The sequence below is a fragment of the Phocoena phocoena genome, chromosome 10 (genome assembly GCF_963924675.1).
Source record: "Phocoena phocoena chromosome 10, mPhoPho1.1, whole genome shotgun sequence".
NCBI classification, from domain to species: domain Eukaryota; kingdom Metazoa; phylum Chordata; class Mammalia; order Artiodactyla; family Phocoenidae; genus Phocoena; species Phocoena phocoena.
In genome coordinates this window covers 40,712,541-40,734,989 of record NC_089228.1, presented here as the reverse complement: position 1 = coordinate 40,734,989, position 22,449 = coordinate 40,712,541, and the positions used below count along the sequence as shown (strand labels likewise).

The window sequence follows — 22,449 nt, the reverse complement described above, 5'->3', positions numbered from 1 at the left end:
GAACAAGAGTACAGCAGAAAGAATAAACGCACATACACACTTCTCATTTCTCAACACCTTTCTGTACCCACCACCCCACTTCATCTTCATCCTGGAGGGCCGGGGTTACCGTGGCCGGCTGAAGAAGTGTAAGCTCAGGAACGCGAGGAGATGTACCTATCGGTCTCAGAGTTAGCAGAGTAGCAGGCAAGGTGACAAATGCGATCTGCCTAGGCAACCCTGGTGCAGGGAACCTCAGAGAAGCCACCAGCCTGACTCAGAGGCAGCACTCAGTTCAAATGGAGGCAGCCCTCGGGGCCTGCCCACCCACAGGGATGGGTAAGGGCAAAAGAGAAGGAAGCGGGCTTCCCTGGTGGCGCAGTGGTTGAGAGTCTGCCTGCCAATGCAGGGGACACGGGTTCGTGCCCCGGTCCGCGAAGATCCCACATGCCGCGGAGCGGCTGGGCCCGTGAGCCATGGCCGCTGAGCCTGTGCGTCCAGAGCCTGTGCTCCGCAACGGGAGAGACCACAACAGTGAGAGGCCCGTGTACCGCAAAAAAAAAAAAAAAAAAAAAAGAGAGAAGGAAGCAGGAAGGCCGCCTGCTCCACAACACAGGGCCAGCCCAGAGAGCCAAGCCACAGGGGCACTGCCTCAGCCTGTGCTACCTCTCCTGAGAGACCAGTGAGTCTTACCGCTGGGGTCCGGTGAGGCCTTGCTACAGTGGAAAGGAGGCCCAATTCACAGTGAGGCTGTGGTTGCCATGCTGCACCCCTATCCAGCCGGCCTGGACCCCACTGGCACCCTCCCCTCCCACACACACTTCCCTGAAACAGCTGGACCGAGCTCGCCTGTCACCTTGTCCTGCCCAAAGCCATTCCATCCTCACCTGGCTTCCCCCAGCCCCACTGCCCCCTCCCTCTAAGTTTCCTCCACCAACTCCTCCGAAACGCCCGCAGGGCGAGCCTCAGGGCACTGATGGTGCCCCCAGTTCTCCCCCTTTGCTGTCTAGGCTCTGAACCCAGGGGCCCTCATCTAGACCTACAGCTTCAAATCCTACTACACAAGCACCTCTCAACAGTCCAGATGCCCGCCTGCCAGTCTCTCTGCACTTAGATGTCTAATAGTCGTCTCAGGCCTAAAGTGACCTAAACTGGACTCCTGATTTCCCCTTCAAGACCACTGTCCCCTGGACTTATCTCAGGAACAGGCCCCGCCATCCACTCAGCTCACTCACCCCACAGCCCATCTGTCAGGACGTCCGGGAACCCTGTCCGACGGCCACTGCCTCACACCTGGGCTAATGCAGCAGCCTCCTACCGCCACACACTGTCAGGGCAGGGCACTGGTGCTCGCTCAGGCCTCCAGTGGCTCCCTATCACCCTCAGAGGGAGGTCCAGCCCCTGCGGCCCCAGCCTCCCAGGGCCTCTCTACTCTCATGCCCACCCTATGCCCCCAACCTTTGACTCTACTCCTGCCACACAGGGATTCTTTCTGCCACTGAAACAAGCCAAGCTCTACCTGCTCTTCCCTAGATCTTGGCATCCTATCCCTCCCCCCTCCCCACCCCTCACTCCTACCCCCTCTATCTCAAATCTCCCACTCAAAGAGATCTTCCCAACCGAAGGCGGCTGTGCAGTACATGTGCGCGCGCGCACGCACACACACACACACACCCCAACACCCCCATCCTAGCCCTCACAAGTTATCTTCCCTGTTTACGTGTACTTTACTAACCACCCACTCCTCCCATGGAAGCCCCTGGAGGCAGGGAGGCAGTCTTATTCACAGGCTGGATCCCCAGGGCCTGGCACACAGCTGGTGCTCAATAATACTTGTTTGGTAGCTGGCTGCAGAGTTCCTGCAGTCAGAAAGGGCAGCTAATGCTCCAGGGAAAGGAGATGTTCTACTTCCTTTTGTCAAGGGAGAATGTCAGGGGAGTGATCAGAGATTTCCAGAAAAATGCTGTATCAGAATCATCTGGGGAACTTTAAAAATGCTTTGGGGCTTCCCTGGTGGCGCAGTGGTTGGGAGTCCGCCTGCCGATGCAGGGGACGCGGGTTCGTGCCCCGGTCTGGGAGGATCCCACATGCCGCGGAGCGGCTGGGCCCGTGAGCCATGGCCGCTGAGCCTGCGCGTCCGGAGCCTGTGCTCCGCAACGGGAGAGGCCACAACAGTGAGAGGCCCGCGTAACGCATAAAAAAAAAAAAAAAAAAAAAAAAAAAAATGCTTTGATTCTAAGATCCTGACAGGAGGTTTGGGATGGGGCCAGAGAAGAGATTGCAAATTGTCTCCCCAGGTGATCCTGATGTACTGGTAGGTCTGAGGACCTCTGACTGAACCAACATCTTTATTTCACAAATGAACAAGTCAGGGCCCTCCAAGGGGATGACTGAATCCAAAGTTTCAACACTGGTTCATCAACAGGTATCTGTGTTGGGAGCCCAAACCTCCCACCCACAAGGTTCTCTCTCTCACTGGCTCTAAGACCTTAGGGTCTGAGCAGAGGGGGGAAGAGGTCAGTCCTTAAGATGAATGGGAACTGCAAACCTCGTCAAGGTTGCAGCTCTGCAAATCCACTTTGTTAATCTAACATTTGGCACTAAAAATGAATTCCACCTTCAAGGAATTAGGGCTAGGCTGAGTAAAGCCAGGGTACCAGGAGGATGTCCTCTTTGCTTCCATTGGAAACAGAGCGGGCTCCACCCACTGTCACTCAGCAGAGAGGGCTGGAGGACCACTTGACTTCCCTGCTTCCAAGAGGGCAGAGGATAAAGGACAGACACTCATGTTTATAAAAGGCCCATGGGCGGGCTTCCCTGGTGGCACAGTGGTTGAGAGTCTGCCTGCCGATGCAGGGGACACGGGTTCATGTCCAGGTCCGGGAAGATCCCACATGCCGCGGAGAGGCTGGGCCCGTGAGCCATGGCCGCTGAGCCTGCGCGTCCGGAGCCTGTGCTCCACAACGGGAGAGGCCACAACAGTGAGAGGCCCGCGTACCGCAAAAAAAAAAAATAATAAAAGGCCCATGGGCAAGATCTTGAGCTGGACACTTCTTGGACCTCTTTCTCTGGGCTCCTAGCTACTGAAGAGGTCAGAAGCCATGTCTAGGATAGGGAGGCTCAGAGTTTTGAAGATCTGCTTCTATCCCAAAGATGTGATGAATGGAGCTGAGATTTGAACCACATTACCTGGTTCCAAAGCAGATGCTCTCCGCTAAGCCAGGCAGCTCCCACCAGGCAGCCTGATGGCAATTTCTGTGTGTGATGGGAAGGAGACCCCTTCCTGGGGACCGCTTGTTCCCAAGCACCTGGGGTTGAGGAGTGGAGAGGGATACAGGGCCAGGGCCTAAGGGACCATCCAGGATTGGCAACACGGCAAAACATAGGCACAAGAGGTCCCTTCAGCCTCAGGTTTCCTTGTCTATTAAATAGGGAGAAACCAACACCTACCCGAAGGGGCTGCTTTGGGGACTGAACAAGTCACGAGATCCCGTCACAAACGGCCGTGTAAATGTTGTGACTGCCCACCTGCAAAAGGCTGTCAACCCAAGAGGCAGTCACCTCCTCGAGTGACTTAGCAATCAGGCTGCTGGGCATGGGGTGTGGCCACATGGGGTGGGGACAGAGACAACTTCCTGAGAGGTGATCAGGACATGGACACGTCAGACTCCCCCCAGCTCCCTGGGCTCTCCTCCACCGCCCCCCTCACTGCCCTACTCTGCCCACCCGCCCCCCCCCAACTTGCTAGCCCTTCCCTCCAGCTCCCTCTTCTGCCCCTATCTGGCCAGGACATTCCCCGGCGCACCAAAGTCAGAAAGTTTCAACGTGCTCCCCCTTTGCCTTGGCACTGCTCCCACTCTCCACATGCACATTCCTTGAGTGTGAAGACCACAACTGTACCGCTGAATGGTCAGCATTTAACTGCACTGGATGCACACACAGAAGGTCAGGGATATGCATGTGCTGGAGACACCAGCCACGAAGACTGGCAACTTCAAAGCCCTCTGCCCCAACTCTAGGCCCCCCCAAGACCTGGCTCTGTGTTGCAATGGGTAGCACATTGGACTTTTAGGGCCCCCAGGCTGATCTGATGGTCCCCTGGGTGGTTTCCACCTGCCCTCTCCCTCTTACCTCTCAATAAATGGGAGTTAGGTAGACACGGTCTCTTATGAGATGGACTAGAGGAAGCAAGTCCTCCAGAGATGCACTATCCTGTAAGACAGCCATAAGTCAAGTGTAGCTGTTCAAATGTAAGCTAATTAAAATGGAATAAAATTAGTGTCCTGTTAGCCACATTTCAAGGGCGCAAGCGCCACATGTGGCTTGTGGCTATGGTACTGGACAGCACAGATTAGATGGAGAACACTGAACAGTGCTGCTCTGGTCTCTAGAGCCAGGTGAAAAACAGGAACTGCTGTTGAACCTGAAAGCTGACAGCCAGACCTTGGCCCCGAGATCACACCCAACCCGAGGGGCTGGCCAGGCCGACAACCAGTCTCCCTGTCTCAGGGCAGAAAGAGACAGCCTAATCCAGGCCAAATGTCGGTAGAGCCAACAGCCAAGGGGCAAGTGTTTGTGCCAAGTGAATCACCTTCAGAAGCCACCATTTGGCTGCTGAGGAAGAGGTCAGAAAAGAAAGTGGCCTCACAGTGCCCTGCTGGATGGCATGGTAGAGAGATGACACAGAACCTCACCTACAGCCTTGAACTATTCACCTACTCACCCAGCTTGGAACTTCTGGATGAGCATCAAGAAATGAGGTTCAAATACTGCAGTACAGAAATATGTGCCCGGGCAAGCTGGCTGCCCTTGCAGCTGCAAGCCCTGGCTCCTGCAGAACCTGGCCACCAAAGCACCCAGCAGCACTTTCAGACCTCATCCCTGCCCCAATCCCTGCCAAGTGCTTGCTGTCAAACCCTCTGGAGCATCCCCCACTCTCCCTTCTGTGCCCCTGAATGTTCCCATCTCTGAACTGCTCCCCTGGAACATTCCTCTCCAGCTACTTTAACACTCCCTTCCCAGTTCCATCCACCACAACTCAGCCCATGTTCCACTCTGCCTTCCCATGAAGCCTCCCTGGACCCAGCTTGGCTTTCCCAGGAAATGAACCCCAGGAGCACAGTCGAACATCGTATGTGGTCTTTCCACCTGTCAACCTGGGTTGGCTGACCTACAGTGTGCTGCTACAAGCAGGGCTGTCCCTGCATAAAAGCCCCCTCTAGCAGGGGGTCTTCCCTGGGCTGGAATCCAGGAGAGTCACTTCTGTTCCATAACCTTGGGCACCTGAACCTCTTGTCTTGCCCGCTCTCAAATCAGTTGCGTCAGGTGGGCTAGCAAGGAAGCACTTTGCAAACCTGCTAAGCTGCACAACCATGATGGAGCTTTACTGCTGAATAGTACACAGAGACTTCATGACTATAAGTTTGAGGCCATCTGTCACAATCTCAGCACTGGTTCCTCCACACTACACTAAATTGTAAGTTGATAGTCTTGTGGGGGAAGAAAGTAAGATAACACCACGAGGAAAATCAACCTCATGCCCAAAACCCGGACGCCTCCTGCAAAACCATGTGCACAGAAAGGTATCAACGAAGGACCTGCACAGAGTCTAGGGGGCCAGCAGGGAGCCACCCCATGGGGCAGACAGGCACTCTCCATCAACAGGGGCACGCTGAGGCGGCGCTCGACCCTGGAGTCTGTCCCACAGAGGCCTCATCCTGACATCAGAAGACTGAACTAAAAGTGGGGCACCACTTCCTCCCTGAGGGAGGAGACCACTTGCTTCCTATCTGCCAGCAGTAGGCAGGCCGTACTTCCTCCGCACTCACAGGTCCCAAGAGAAATAACTGTGGACTGAAAAATTAACTCAGACTTTAGACCCTTGACTGTCTTTTCCCCAGGCATCTACCCCAAAAGTAACGTCACTCAAGAACTGTGGAGAGGGCTTCCCTGGTGGTGCAGTGGTTGAGAGTCCGCCTGCTGATGCAGGGGACACGGGTTCGTGCCCCGGTCCGGGAAGATCCCATATGCCGTGGAGCAGCTGGGCCCGTGAGCCATGGCCGCTGAGCCTGCGCGGCTCCGCAAAGGGAGAGGCCACAACAATGAGAGGCCCGCGTACCGCAAAAAAAAAATAGAACTGTGGAGATTACATATGACACTAAAAACACAGGTAACAGAAGGTAAGAAAAGATAATTTGGACTTTATCAAGATTTTAAAAACTTTCGTGCATCAAAAGACACTACCGGGGCTTCCCTGGTGGTCCAGTGGTTGAGACTCTATGCTTCCTCTGCAAAGGGCACGAGTTTGATCCCTGGTCAGGGAACTAAGATCCCACATGCTGTGAAGTGCGGCCAAAAAAAAATTAAAAATAAAAAACAAAAGACACTACCAAGAGAGAGAAAAGACAACCCACAGAATGGGAGAAAATATTTGCAAATCCCATACCTGATAATGGTTTAATATCCAGCGCATATAAAAAAATCAACAACTCAACAACAGAAAGACAAGCCACCCAATTAAAAAATGGGCAGAGGACATGAGTAGATATTTCTCCACAGAACATATACAAATGGCAAATAAGAACATAAAAAGATACTCAACAGCAATAATCATTAGGGAAATGCTAATCAAAACCACAATAGTGGACTTCCCTGGTGGCGCAGTGGTTAAGAATCTGCCTGCCAATGTAGGGGACATGGGTTCGATCCCTGGTCCGGGAAGATCCCACATGCTACGGAGCAACTAAGCCCGTGCACCACAACTACTGAAGCCTTCACGCCTAGAGCCCGTGCTCCACAACAAGAAAAGCCACCACAATGAGAAGCCCGTGCACCACAACGAAGAGTAGCCCCCGCTCACCGCAACTAGAGAAAGCCCGCACACAGCAACGAAGACCCAAAGCAGACAAAAAATAAATAAATAAAATTTCAAAAAAAAACAAAACACGACAGTGAGATACCAGTTCACACCTACTACGAGAGCTATAATTACTTTTTTTAAAGGAAAATCACAAGTGTTGGCAAGTATGTAGAGAAATTGGAACCCTCATGCGTTGCAGGTAGTAGTGGAAAATGGTACAGCTGCTCTGGCAAACAGTTTGGCAGTTTCTCAAAAAGTTAAACACAGAATTATAAGCAATTCCACTCCTTAGGTATATACCCAAAAGAACTGAAAACAGGGACTCAAACAAATACTTATACACCAAAATGTACACCAATACACCAATGACAGCATTAGTCACAACTGCCAAAAGGTGTCCATCAACAGATGACTGGACAAACAAAATGTGGTACGTACATATAATGGAATATTATTCAGCCTTAAAAAGGAATGAAACTCTGTTACACACTAGAATGGATGAACCTTGAAAACTTTTGCTAAGTGAAATAAGCCAAACACAAAAGAACAAATACTGCAAGATTCCATTTATATGAGGTATTTACATCAGGCAAATTCAGAGAGACAGAAAGTAGGTTAGAGGCTACGAGGCGCCGGGGTAAGAGAGGAATAGGGAGTTATTGCTTAACGAGTGCAGCGTCTCTGTTTAGAGTGATGAAACGTTTTAGAAACAGTGGTGACGGTTGCACAACATTGTGAATATACTTAACGCCAATGAAAAATGGTTAAATGGCAAATTTTATGTCATACAGATTTTACCATAATAAAAAAAATACCAAAAAAAAAGAACTGTGGCAAATAAGGTTACACCCATCCTTGTCAGTGGGAAGAAGGGCCAGAATCAGGACTAATTGGGATCTTAATCAGTAGGGATTAAGGCATGTACATACGGGCAACTTGGACTTGGGGCCTATACTCTTCTTTTTTTTCCTTTATTTTAAAATTTATTTATTTATTTTTGGTCACACCATGCGTCATACAGAATCTTAGTTCCCCAGCCAGGCATCAAACCTGTGCCCGCTGCAGTGGAAGCACGGATTCTTAACCACTGGACTGCTAGGGAAGTCCTGGGCCTATACTCTTTCTCCACTATTGTTTTTTGGGGATGTAATTCATAAAACCTCAAGGAACCAGAAATTATGTAGGAAAGCTTCTCAACTTGCCCCCACCCTGCCTCTGAGAAACCAGCCCAAGTCAGTGCATAAAGAGAGCCACCACCTGTTCTCATGGTCCCTCCTAACCGCAGCACTCACCTGGGATACCTCCTCCTTATGTGACAAATAAAACCGCCTCCCATTTATTGGCCTTAGTGCTGCCACCTATAAATTAGCCCTCCTTCTTCCTTCTTCTCAAGGCTGTCATCAAGACCAGATAAGATAAGCCAGGCAGGCGGTATCATTAGCCATGTTAAATCTGAAAACACTGCTGCCTTTAATAAAGAAATTAAACTGCTAGAGCTACAGAGTAAAACAGGAGCACCATGTACTCCCCATCTCTCTTTCCTTCTTTCCTTTTCTTCATAACACCATCTCCGTCTAACACTAGATATATTTTGCACGACCAGCTGTGCCCCCAACTAAATGGAAGCTGCTTGGGGCACAGACTTCTGTGTGCTTTGTTCACTGTGATACCTCCAGTGCCTGAATCACTGGTGCACAGTAGGTGCTCAGTACACCTCTGTTGAAGGAATGGATTACTAGTTCTAATAATCCATTTTGAAACAAACCAAACAATATTCATCACCTACTGCTAATGCACTATTGACACCACTGCATGGAAATCTAAGAGTCAACTAAAAATTCTAACTTCGCTTTCTAAGCAGGAAAAGGACTATACGAGTGGAAAAATCAGGAGCTCCTAGATACGCATGCCAAGAAAGGAAAAAGCTTCCAACGGAATCAAAATTGTGGCTTCACAGTAACTCTTGTTTCTTAAAATGAATGCAAGGAAACTCCAAAGGCCAGTGAGCTCTCAATTGCAAGAGGAAAGTCATGTGATTTCCAAATGTACATTTTTCAGAAATGAGTTCACAACCATGAGCTTTCTGAAGTCAGAACTGTGAAGATTAAACCAATTAAAGTAGTAATCAGTATGCCAACAAACTGGATAACCTAGATGAAATGGAAAAATTCCTAGAAACACACGATGTAACTAAACTGCCTCATGAAGAAATAAAAAATTTGAATAGACCTATAATTAAAAAGACGACTGAATAAGTAACCAAAAACCTCCCAGCAAAGAAAAGCCCAGGGCCAGATGGCTTTACTGGTGAATTCCACCAAACACTTAAAGAGTTAACACCAAACCTTCTAAAACTCTTCGAAAAAAATGAAGAGAAGGAAATACTTCCTAAACCATTCTATAAGATCAGCACTACCCTGATAGCAAAGCCAGACAAACTATAGATCAATAACCCTTATGAATACTGTTGCAAAAATCTTTAACAAAATACTAGCAAACTGAATTTAGCAGCATATTAAAAGGTTTATACACCATGACTAAGTGGAATTTACTCATGAAATGCAAGGATGGCTCAACTTACAAAATTAATCAACATAATACAATAATAAAATGTAGGAAAAAAACCACACGATCATCTCAATTGATTAAGAAAAAGCATTTGATGAAATCCAATTCCCCTTCTTGATAAAAACACTCAACACTAGAAACAGAAGGAAACTTCCTCAACATGATAAAGACCATATATGAAAAACCCATAGTGAACATCACACTCAATGGTGAAAGACTGAATACTCTTTCCCTCAGGTCAGGAACAAAACAAGATGCCTGCTTTCAACACTTCTATTCAATATGGTACTGAAAGTTCCAGCCGGAGCAATTAGGCAAGAAAATAAATAAAAGGCATCCAAATTGAAAGAGAAGTAAAATTATCTCTCTTCAATGATGACATGATCTTATATGCAGAAAACCCTAAAGAGTCCACCAAAAAAACAAAACAAAAACAAAAAACAAAAAAACAAAACAAAAACAAAAGAACCGTGTTAGAATAAATAATAAATTCAGCAAAGTTCCAGGATACAAAATCAATGAACAAAAATCAGCAGCATTTCTATATGCTGGCAATGAACAATCTGAAAAGGAAATTAAGAAAACAATCCTATTTAAAACAACACTAAAAAGAACGAAATACTTTGGATTACATTTACCAAGGAGGCTAAAGACTTGTACAATGTAAATTAAAGAGTTTTGTTGAGAGAAATTAAAGACTTAAATAAACATAAAGACATCCCATGCTCATGAATTGGAAGACTTAATATTGTTAGGATGACAATACTACCCAAAATGATCTACAGATTCAGTGCAATCCCTATCAAAATCTCAATGGTGTTCTTTGCACAAATAGAAAAATCTATCCTCAAATTCATATGGAATCTCAAGGAATCCCAAACAGCCAAAACAATCTTGAAAGAGAACTAAGTTGGAGGACTCATTCTTCCTGATTTCAAAACTTACTACAAAGCTACAGTAATCAAAACAAAGTGGTACTGGCATAAGGACAGACATACAGACCAATGGGACAGAATAGAGAGTCTAGAAACAAACCCTTGCATATATGGTTAAATGATTTTCAACAGGGATACAAAGAACATTCAACAGAGAAAGGACAGTCTTTTCAACAAATGGTACCGGGAAAGCTGGATATTCACATGCAAAAGAATATACTGGATCCTTATGTTATACCATATACAAATATTAACTTAGAACGGATCAAAGACCTAAATGTAGGAGCTAAAACTATAAAACTCTTAGAAGAAAACGCAGGGGAAAAGCTTCATGATCTTGGATTTGATGATGGTTTATTAGGTATGATACCAAAAGCAGGATCAACAATAGAAAAAGATAAACTGAACTTCATTAAAATTTAAAACTTTGTGCATCAAAGGACATTATCAGGAAAGTAAAAAGACAACCTTGGGAATGGGAGAAAATATTTGCAAATCACCCATCTGATAAGGGGTTAATATCCAGAATACGTTAAGAACTCCTACAATTCAACAACCACCACCAAAACCCAATTTAAAAATGGGCAAAGGATCGAATAGACATTTCTCCAAAGAAACAAATGGCCATAGGCACATGAGAAGATGCTCAATATCACTACTCATCAAGGAAATGCAAATCAAAACTACAACCACAATTAGGATGTGTATAACCAACAAAACATAAAAAGAAAAGTGTTGGCAAGGGTGTGGATAAACTGAAACCCTTGTGCATTGCTGGTGGGAATGTAAAATGATGTGGCAGCTATGGAAAACATGGCGGTTCCTCAAAAAGTTAAACACAGAATTACTGTATGATCCCAAAATTCCACTTCTGGATATATACACAAAAGAACTGAAAACAGGGACTCAAACAGATATTTGTATACCCACTACTTAAAACAGCCAAAAGCTAGAAGCAACCCAAATGCCCACTAACAGATAAATGGATAAACAAAATGTGTTATATACAAACAATGGAATATTATTCAGCCTTAAAAAGGAATGAAATTCTGACACATGCTGCAACATGGCTGAACCCTGACAACATTACGCTGAATGAATAAGCCAGTCACAGAGAGGCAAGTAGTTTATGATTCTCTTATATGAGATACTTAGAGTAGTCAAATTCAATGAGACAGAAAGAATGGTGGTTGCCGGGAACTGGGGAGAGAAGGGGAAGGGGAGTTATTGTTTAAGGGGTACAGAGTTTCCATTTGGGACGATGAAAAGTTCTGGAAATAGTGGCTTAATTATATAACACTGTGACTATCCTTAATGTCACTGATTTGTACACTTAAAATGGTACATTTTATGTTATGTATATTCTACTACAATTTTTTAAAAAGTAAAGGAAAAAAATAGGTCCATATTTTCAGCGCATTGAGAGAATCCCTCTTAAAAGGCCAGTTTTCCTGATAGCCTGGGGCATCCTTCCCATTGTAAGGGGGCCTGAGGATGCCATTCTGTCCTTTGTATTCTGCCCTCAAACCCAATTCCATAATCTGGACCCTAAATCCAAGGAAACAGCTCGGGTTGACTAGCTGCTGTTTGAAAGGCTGAGGTCTTGAGTATCCCTAGGCCAAGCAGTCTGCAGGGATAACTGACAGAGCCGACAAATTGCCAACAAAAACAGAAGCCAATCCCGCTGGCTTTCACTTTCTATTACTTCCCCTTACACTTTCTCGCAGGACACCAGACAGCCATGCAGAAAGGAAACGGGCCAAACCAACCTGCCTGATTTTTTTTAGTTGGAAAATGGAGTCCCTGTTTCCCCCCATCCATTACAGGTCTAGATATTTAATATCCTTTGTATTTTGTACAGCTGAGGACAAAGTTTTTGCCCACCCCAAAGCAGCAGAACGAACAACGTCCATCCTCTGTACTCTATATACTCTCTAGGGCTCTTGCATACAGATAATCTAACAGATTATCCTGTTAGATCTCAAAATAACCCAGTGAGAATGAATGTTTTGGGGTTGTTATCCTCCACTGGAGACATGAAGAAACCGGAGCTTATGAGATGAAGCAATTAGTCCCAAATCCTACAACCCCAAGTGACAGGACCAGGATTCGCACAAAAGTAGTGAACTTCAGAGTTCTCCTTCCTCTCGATTACTTCGGAAAGAACAACGAAGTAGAAATGGAATCAGACCATTTTGTTGTCAAACAAGACCAAGGAAAAATGCTTCCAAGTTTGGCAACTAATAGGACTAAATCCCCAAAGAAGAGCCTGAAAAAGAACTAAGCGCCCGCCTCTTTCCCTTAGGTCTACCCTAACCCAGACATGGATCCTTCCTTCTGGTTTTTTGTACTCAACGATCCAGCCGGGCTCCCAGAGCAGTCTCGTACTGCCCTGCCCAAGGCGCTCTGGCACACAGCGGAGAGTCGGCCAGACTCGCGGTATTTCACCAGGGATGGGAGGCCGGCTGGTCATGGGAAAACGGAAGATTCAGCGTGCTCAGACACGAACAAATCACGCCCAAACCAACGAGCATATGAAACTAAAACTGGCCCTGGAAATCCACACGGGAAACACCGGCCAGGAGCCAAAGGGCCTGCGGCGCGTCGACCACTGCCCTACCATACCAACGCACGCGCTCCAGCACTAGCGCCAAGCATAGTACCGCTCTCGCAGACCCAGACTTGGGCAGTCGCCGACGCCGTGCGCATGCTCCAGCAGCGCGCATGCGCGTCCCCGGCAGTTGCCTTTTCCCTGTAGTCCCCTGCCCTCTCGCCCTGCTGCCGGAACCAAACGCTGGGTACCTCAGCCACGGCCCTCACTCTGCATTCCTCACCTTGCGCCCGGTTTTCTCCCGTAGGGCCTTCAGCCGTTCCTTTCGCCGCAACGCCTCTTCCTCCAACCGGCCCACACCGGCCGCAGTAGCCGCCATCTTGCCCGCAGACATCCCCCCGCCCCCACTCTTCTCTAGTCCCGCAGCGCGCAGGCCCAAGGTGATAGACGAACCCCTCACGGCCAATCCAGGGACGAGAATGGGAGAGCAGGAAGTCCTGAAAGCCAACCAATGCTGAGTTGCTACAGGAGGACCCTCCCTCTTCCTCCCCCACAGAACGTCTAACTCTTCGGGGGTCGACAAAGAAGGCGCTAAGGCTCGATTCGTCCAATGCCGATCAGGGAAAAAGCGGCAAGAGGAACCAGACCTGAGTGAAGGAGGATAGAGCGCGTCAATCGCTCTGGTTTTACCTAAGCGCCAACCATGCTGGCCACTTGGAATGCGCCGACCCATCTTTGTCCACTTCTCCTGATTCTTAAAGGCTCGAATGCCTTCACGAAGCCTTCCCTGACTGTCTACTCTGATCCCAGCCTAAGAGGTCTGCCTCTCCTTTCCTCTTAAGCTATCTGTGGCTTCCTGGATGCACTTGTTCATGGGCCTCTGGGCCCTTCTCTGTCCACTCTCAGCTCAGACAAAACCTAAGCAGAGCAGGGCTTGGCTGAATGGCCATTTTCCTCTGGGTTCATGGATGATCCCCTCCCACCTCCAACCCCCTGCCCGGCCTCCGCCCCCGGGGTGGCAAAGTACCCAAGGTCAGACTACCTAACCTGGAGAAGAGCAAACCCCAACTTGGGCCCAGTGGGCCCTAAGGGACCACCCTGAGCTTAGTTCCTGAGAACTAAGCTGAGAGTTGGTTTGGCCTCCGCCGATAGGTGCACTGCCTCCCAGCAGGAGCTGCCAGGGTATCCTTTCCCAAGTCAATTACCATGCTCTGACAAGCGAGAGACCACTTTGACTGAAGTCAGTATCTTCTGACAGCCTATCCAGGTCCCCAGAGCCACACCTCCTCCCACCTAGGGAGAGTGACTTGTCTCTCAGCAAAGCTGTTCACTGCTTGTGGCCTCCCTTCCCAGGCTGACAGCAGGTGGACACCCACTCCTTGCTTCCCAGTTCCCTTCAGAGATCCCCAGTGCCACAGACCCCTGTCCAACTGGCCCCCACACACGACCCTCTTGACCTCTGTAACTTGGGCCTTTTGGTGCCCTCTCCCCTGCATCAGGTGGGGTGCCCTGCCGGGGCCTAGTATGCAGGTAGTACCCAATACACATGTAATAAGTGTTCAGGAAATGTCAGAAGTAGGATGGATGGGGCAGAAGGCCAGAGTGGAGGAGATGCCCAAGAAGCCAGGAGGACAGAACAGGATGGGTATGGGGACAGAGTCTGTCTCTTCTTGGCCACCCAAGGTCTAGGGGGCTCCAGGCTGGTCAGTTCCTCCAATTGATGGTAACTCTCTGGGTCCCACAAACTTTCCCCCCAGCCCCAACAAAGGGCCTCACCCCTGCCCAACACCATGGGCCCTCCTCACCTCCCAGGGAGAGTAGGGGGAGGTGGGGGAAGAGGCCCAGGGGTGATGGTGGCAGTGGTTCTGGAAAGTCAGGCCTCTGTCCCTGTCCATGCTGCCCAGGTGGTCCTCATTTGGCCCATCTGGGCCCCAGTTTCTCTGCCTGTTAAACAGAAGCATGAGGTACCCTTCAGCCTTTAACCTCTTGAAGTTAAAGGAAAAAAATGTGAATCAAGTGCTGAGCCCCGGAGTGAAGGGTGCCTCCATTTGGAGTATCTAGGAAGGCTTCCTGGAGGAGGGGATCCAGGCGAGGTGAGGAGTACCTAAATCTTCCAGGGATCTGCCCAACAGATGGAAGGAACTGCTCCCCCGGAGTTATTTCAGGCTTGTCTTGCTGTTTTCTGATCCCCCCTCCCGCCCCCGCCCCGCACTCCTGCCACACAATCCTGCTCCACTAACAACAGGATTAAAAAAGTGACACTTCGGTCTCCCCATAAGCGCTTATACCAACGCCTGGCACGTGGTAAACTCTACAAGTGGTTGTCACGGTTGTTGTCCTCGTTAGTTACTGAAGGACCCTGCCCATCTGCACGCGGCCCGCAGCCCCTTCCCCCAATCCCGTGAGCCTGTCCCTTCCACGAATGGTGGTCTTTCCAGCCAGGCGGGCTGTGTCCCGGTTAGATCTAGACGTAGGGCAAATCTGGAATCCCTGACCCAGACCCTAGTCCGGGAGGCTCAGATTGGCCTTTCCGGAGGGCGCGGATTGCGGGGGGGGCGGGGCTGCTGGGCGCCCTCCCGGGCCGCCCTGACCTCAGGCTCCTCCTCCTGTCGGGCTCCCCGCCCTTTGCACGGTCCCGGGATAGGCGGGGCGGCGGTGGCCGCTGCAGAAGCGCAGGAAGCCGGGCGGTGGCCGACCGGGAGGAGGAGGAGCGCGACGGCGGCCAGTACTACTTCCCTCAGTAGTACCGCGCCGCTCCGCCCTGGAGTGACGCCCTCCGCCCATGGGCCTGGCCGAGGGCAACCGGCGGGCGGCGCGGAGGAGGCGGCGGCGGCGGCAGGTGGCGTGCAGCAGGGTTGGAGCCTGGTCGGGCCATGGCCGCCTCGGAGCGGCTCTACGAGTTGTGGCTACTCTACTACGCGCAGGTGAGCCCGCGCCCGCCGTGCCCACAGCTCCGCGCGCCCGGCGTCTGCTGCACCTGCGCCCGGCGCCACCTGGGCCGTGTATACGCACGCGCCGGGCGTGCTCGGCCTTCACACGCACGTGTGCGACCCCGGCCGGCTGGTGCCTCTGGCACTTATACCTGGGGGGTCGGCCCTCGCGGGCGCGCACCTTACAAGAGCCTCTTGGGTGGGGACAGTGCAGCCTCGGTTGTCCCTGAGGAGAGGGGCCTGGACCAAGACAGGGCACTTACCCCTTTTACAGATGGGGAAACTGAGGCCTGGGGGGAAAAAAAAGGCTGGCCGGGTCGTAAGGGGCGGGAGGCTTACTTTGAATTTGGGCGTGCTACTCCTGTGGGCGCAGCCCAGTTGGGTGGTCGCCCGATGGGTCTGAGTGGGCTGGGGGGTCTCCAGGCATGCAAGGGGGCGTCCCTACTTCGGTCTGACTTGAGTCAACTCCTCAGATACCCTGCGGTGAACTGCCGGTGGTGAGCTCCTCCTTGACCCCAGGTGGCCCCACCCCAACCCCCCGGGGTGGGGGCAGGGTGTGGATTACGGGGGAGGGGGCGTCCAGCCCAAAGCAAAGATTCGCCTTGGATGCTGGGGGTGAAAATGGGGAATGCGGGTGAGGTGGGAGGGATGCTTGAAAGGGATGGAGGGAGGCCATTTTCTCCTGAGCTCCCCGTCCTTCCTCAGAGACTACCTCAAGTGGCCTCAGAAGGTGAAGGGAGCAACTCTGACCCAGGTGTACCCCAAACTGTGTCTCGCACACATAGGCCCCCACTTTCCTTCTGTATTCACAGCAAGGAGAGAACCCAGGGTAAGGCTCCCTCTCCCCTTCACCCAGCACCAGCCTTCCTCCCTGCACCTGCCTGGCATCATACTCCTGGCTCAGGTGTGCCTTGGGCACAATGCACTATTGTGTGCCCCTGATCTCGTCACTAGGGGGAAGTTCATGCTCAAATCAGCTGGCCCTCTGAAGAGGCTCCTGCAGTCCTGTCTCCCAGGACTGCAGGCCAGGACTTGGGCCCCAGGGATCAGGAGTCCAGGCCGTAAGGGCCATAGCTTCTTGAGCCCGCTTAGGTGGTGAGAAGTCCAGGCACCCGGCAAGAGGCAGTGCATGGATTAGAGTCTGTCTTTGGTGTGACCGAGGGCACGCTCTTTACACCTCTGAGCCTCTGCTTCCATATCTGTAAATTTGGCACAGTCCTGGCCTCCGGTGGCCTGGACTGTGCAGAGGGATAGCCAGTATGGCTGATCCAGGCCAGAGAAGTTTCCTGCTTCCCTGCCCCATTGGATCCCCTCACCCCAGCTTCTCTGTCTCCATTGCCAAAGGTTGGTCCTTGTGAAGGAGCAAAAGATTTGGGAGGAAACCTGCCCCTGGCCCTCATGCTTCTGATTGCCCCCGTGGTCATGGGCAGGTTCTTGGTTTTCAGTTTCTTTAGCTGTGACCAGGCAAAAGGGGGCTTGAACAAGGTGATGAGTCTGAGGGATGTTAATCAAGCTTCTGATTGCCTCCGTGGTCGTGGGCAGGTCCTTGGTCTTCAGTTTCTTCAGCTGTGACCAGGCAAAGGGGGGCTTGAACAAGGTGATGAGTCTGAGGGATGTTAATCAAGCTTCTGATTGCCTCCGTGGTCGTGGGCAGGTCCTTGGTCTTCAGTTTCTTCAGCTGTGACCAGGCAAAGGGGGGCTTGAACAAGGTGATGAGTCTGAGGGATGTTAATCAAGCTTCTGATTGCCTCCGTGGTCGTGGGCAGGTCCTTGGTCTTCAGTTTCTTCAGCTGTGACCAGGCAAAGGGGGGCTTGAACAAGGTGATGAGTCTGAGGGATGTTAATCAAGCTTCTGATTGCCTCCGTGGTCGTGGGCAGGTCCTTGGTCTTCAGTTTCTTCAGCTGTGACCAGGCAAAGGGGGGCTTGAACAAGGTGATGAGTCTGAGGGATGTTAATCAAGCTTCTGATTGCCTCCGTGGTCGTGGGCAGGTCCTTGGTCTTCAGTTTCTTCAGCTGTGATCAGGCGACGGGGGGCTTGAACGAGGGGACGAGACTGAGGGTTGTTAATGGTGGGTCTTCAGGCTGGGTGGCTGCTGGGGAAGGGTGTCTTGGCAGTTTCCCAGGATTGTACCTCCGACGTGGTTACCTCCTGCTGCCCCTTCTAGCTGACCTCTGCAAGTGGTCAGTCCCTCACAGGTGTTTAGCATTCATTTGTGCTGAGTCCCTTCTCTCCTTCCAGCTCCTCATCTCACAGGGCAGGTGTGGGGCACAGGCTAGCTGGTTGTAGCCTTAGAAGCCTGGGCAGGCAGGGTACGGCCTGGGGCCAGGCAAACAAATCCAGGATATGAGTGTGAACCCAGGAGGCGGGAGGGGCCAGGTTTCCTGGGGAGAGGAAGCTTCAGCCAGCCTCCCAGCACTGCCTTCCTGCCAGCTTGGTCCTGCTTCTGCTCCCGGAACATGGTCTCCACCCTCTGTACTGAGCTCCTAGGGAGTGGTGGCTGTGCTACTTTGAGCCCTGCCAGGGACCTATTGTGTGTGTACTTGGGGGAGAGGGGAAGATAAGGTAAGGGGTCGAACTGAGAGAGGGTATTAAGAGACCCCTGAAATGGCCAGCTACCCAGCCAGTAGGCTCCCCCAATACTTTCGCCCCTCCCTTCAACAGTGAGAGCTGACATCAGCTGGCAAACCTGTTTCCCCAGTTGTGGGTCTAGGCCCGCCCTGGGAGCACCCCTGTTTCTGCCCTTCCTTTCCCCTCACAGACCCCAAGTTCATGCCTGCTCACCCCCTACCTCTTGGGGCCACGAGTGGGTGAGGGGGCTGTGGGTGGCTACTGAAGGAGGAAGGAGGGTCAGAGTGCCCCCTGGACATCACTCAGTCTGAGCCCCTCAGAGCCTTAGTGGGGAAACCAAGGCAGGGTTGTACCAAGGTCATTGGACAGGTCTGGGGCAGAGTCTGGCAGAGCTCTGGCCCAGTCTCCATCCTGTGTTCCCTTACCCAGGAAAGGTCTAGTCCTGTGGGCGGGAAGACTCAGGTGGGCCTGCACCCTGGGACGGCGCAGGCTGTTTCCTCTGCCTGGAGCCTTCTCCCTCCTGTCTGAGGAGGCCTTCCCCGCCTGTTCCCGCAGCCCAAGCTGGACCTCAGCCCAGGCGTGTCCCCACTTGAACCCTCATTGTGCTTGCTACTCTGCGGTTTCCCCACGCCTCACACTTAGGCCGTGCTCCTTGGGTATTAGCTGAATGTCTGGGTGACTGATCAGGGATGTCTTACCAGAGGCCTGAGTTTGGGCCTGGAGGGCTGAGCGCACAGGAGCAGGGGGAGCAAGCGCACGGCAGTGGGAACTGTGAGCGGCAAGTTCGTTGGGTGGGTGGGGGCACATCCAGAGGACTCAACCTGGCAGGGCTTCCCCGGTGAGGGCTTAGGAAGTGGGGGAGAGGATAAGGGGACTGGGGCAGCGCCCAGTAGGCTAGCAGTTGGGTGGCTGTCAAGGTTATGCAAAATGTGCAGCTGGAGCACATTTGTGCTGGAGCAGGCTGCAGCAGTAGTGCTGCTCCGTAGCCCTCCAGTGAAAGGGAGCGTTGGGGGGCATGAAAGCTGAGGGGTACTTACGGTCCCAGAAGTCAGGACAGGGCAAACATTCAGGGTTCAGGTGGGGAGCCTAGGCTGAACTCCCTGCTTATGCTATTGAGGACTCAGGGTTCTAGGAAGGTCAGGTCAGAGCCCGAGCTGACCTCGCTCTGCCCGCCCCTCCCTGGTCCCTCACCCCTGACTGATGAGCTCTACTGCCTCATGGAAACCTAGTCAGGCCCTCTGCTCCCTCCGAGACCTTAGCTGGTTCATATTTCTTCCTTTGCCTCAGTTTACCATCTTGAAATGGGAAAAAGGACCTCCTTGGTGCTTGACCCCCCCGCAACCCTCTTCCGTACCTTAAAGGGGCAACCAGAGTTTCCTCCTACCTGCCTTTATTACTGAGGCAACTGAAGACGGAGGGACTGAGGTGATGGGGAGAGTAGCACAGAGTCCAGGGTTGGGGGAGGGGCTGGTAATCCCTGGAGCTTTTATGGCAACTGGGGAGCTGATGTGGAAGTGTGGGGTCACTGTGGAAACAGGTCAGTTACCATGGGGACCCTGAAAGGAAATTCCTGTTTTCCAAAGTGATAGGACAAGGGGAAGGTTAAACCTTGAGGGGTGTTATGGAGACCAGGTCCATGCCTTTCAAGACCCCCTCGCCAGGTAAGGGGGAGAGACTGGCCCAGCCACCTAGGCACTTGGACCACTAGCCTCAGTTGTCCTTGCCCCTGGCAAAGTCCCCATCTTCCTGCTTCGTTCCTTGGCCTGAGGCCCTCCAAGTCTGACCTCCAGTCGTCCTGGTGTAGCCAAAGGCCACCTTCAGCTTGACGTTGCTTTCCCCATCATGCTGAGTGGGGAGACCCCCACACATGAAGGAGGTCATCCTGGTCAGGCCCCACCCCACCCTATCCCATTTCTGCTTGCCTGTTCCAGGAGATGGGGTGCTCCCTACCACCTAGGCAGCTCTGACTGGGAAGAGTCACCACTATGGAGCTTCAGTCTTTTCTCCCTACCCTCCTTCTAGCGCTAACCTGGGGTCCATGAAGATCCTCCCATTCCACCTGCCTGGGACAGCCAGCTGGGGAGTGGCCCATGGAACCTTGGCTCTGCCAGTGAACCAAGGTCTGCCACTCATCTGTCACTCATGGAGGTGGGTGGGGAGAAGATGAGTGTTGCCCTGGAATGCCAAGGGCTTGGGAAGGCAGAGGCCCTGAATTTGGGAGTGGAGCTCCCACTCACCTTACCACACGCTGGTGGGTGTGGTTGGAGAGCCTTTACCTGTTAAGCAAAGAGATGGTTTTAAAGAGGCAGCTGAAGCAGAGAGATTAATCGTTTGTTTTGTTTTTTTCATTTTTATTTTATATCAGAATATAGTTGATTTACAATTTGTGTTAGTTTCAGTTGTACAGCAGTGACTTAGTTATACATATATCTATTCTTTTTCAGATTCTTTTCTCATATAGATTATTACAGAGTATTGAGTAGAGTTCCCTGTGCTATACAGTAGGTCCTTGTTGATTACCTGTTTGTTTGTTTTTTTGTTTTGTTTTTTTTTGCGGTACGCGGGCCTCTCACTGTTGTGGCCTCTCCCGTTGCGGAGCACAGGCTCCGGACACATGGGCTCAGCAGCCGTGGCTCACGGGCCCAGCCACTCCGCGGCATGTGAGATCCTCCCAGACCGGGGCACGAACCCGTGTCCCCTGCATCGGCAGGTGGACTCTCAACCACTGCGCCACCAGGGAAGCCCTGATTATCTGTTTTATGTATAGTAGCATGTATATGTTAATCCTAATGTCCTAATTTATCCCTCCCCCCCACCTTTCCCCTTTGGTAACTATAAGTTTTCTAAATCTGTGATGGGGTTTCTGTTTTGTAATTAAGTTCATTTGTATCATTTTTTAGATTCCACATATAAGTGATAACATATGAAATTTTTTGTTTTCTGACTTAGTATGATCATCTCTAGGTCCATCCATGTTGCTGCAAATGGCATTATTTCATTCTTTTTATGGCTGAGTAATATTCTAATGTGTATATGTACCACATCTTTATGCATTCATCTGTTGATGGACATTTAGGTTGCTTCCATGTCTTGGCTATTGTAAACAGTGCTGTTCATGATACATGAACATTGGGGTGCATGTATCTTTTCAAGGTATGGTTTTCTCCGGATATATGTCCAGGAATGGGATTGCTGGACCACATGGTAGCTCTATTTTTAGTTTTGTAAGGAACCTCCATACTGCTCTCCATAGTGGGCGTACCGATTTACATTCCCACCAGCAGTGTAGGAGAGTTCCCTTTTGAGAGATTAATATTTAGTAAGCTACCGAGTGTAAGAATCAGGTCTGGACTCCAGAACCCATGCCCTCAACCACATTCAATTTGGCACCCCCGGCCTCTGACAGGGCTGCATCTTGGGGAAGGTGCTGGCTCTGATGGGGATACATTTAAGCAGAGGAAACACGGAGCGCAAAGCGCATGCAGACTTGTGGCAGTGGGGACAGTGAGTAATATCCAGTGGGGCAGCCAGTGAATATGGCATGTGAGGCTGGAGATGAGGTGGGCACCACCCATGGCGGGCTTCAGATGTCGGGGGAGGCTGTGGACGTGCCCTGGGCCTGTGGTAGGGTGGCTGACTGGCTGCTCAGACAGTAGTGGTAACTGATGGGTCCTGGGGGCGCTGGGTACTGCTTAAGGAACTTTGGGGATGGGGGATTTGGGGCAGGATCTGGTCCCTGAGACACAGGGCAAGCCAGGCCTGGTGTCAGGCTCGGGGTAAGGCACGCAGGCCTCAGGTAGCACAGTGTCAGGAGCTCAGTGGTCCCTGTCCCTCTGAAAGACAGACCAACCCACCCATCCATGCCTCAGCCGCCTGCCCTCAGCCCTGCCGGGTTACCTCAGAGTTCTGAGGAAGTGGCAGTTCCACGCTCACCCAGGACCTAACCAACCCGTGGGAGCTCCCCTCTTCCAGCACTGAGTGTCCTCAGGGCTGGTTGGGCATAGACTGGGGTCCCTACAGGGGTGACTCTGAGACCCCCATACCCACAGCTTTCTCC

At 51.3% G+C, this 22,449-nt stretch overlaps 2 protein-coding genes across 2 annotated transcripts in view; one reads left to right on the top strand and one right to left on the bottom strand.

The window, feature by feature from the left end:
• The window catches only part of CCDC12 (coiled-coil domain containing 12), a 47,411-nt gene extending 34,137 nt beyond the window's left edge, over positions 1–13,274 (bottom strand). The window contains exon 1 of the mRNA XM_065885686.1: positions 13,176–13,274. Within this exon, the coding sequence (XP_065741758.1) occupies positions 13,176–13,271 (96 nt within the window). The 5' untranslated portion in view covers positions 13,272–13,274. The remainder of the gene's footprint in view (positions 1–13,175) is intronic.
• Positions 13,275–15,765: 2,491 nt separating this feature from the next.
• NBEAL2 (neurobeachin like 2) overlaps positions 15,766–22,449 on the top strand; it is a 30,476-nt gene continuing 23,792 nt past the window's right edge. The window contains exon 1 of the mRNA XM_065886369.1: positions 15,766–15,816. Coding sequence (XP_065742441.1) covers positions 15,766–15,816 — 51 coding nt within the window. The remainder of the gene's footprint in view (positions 15,817–22,449) is intronic.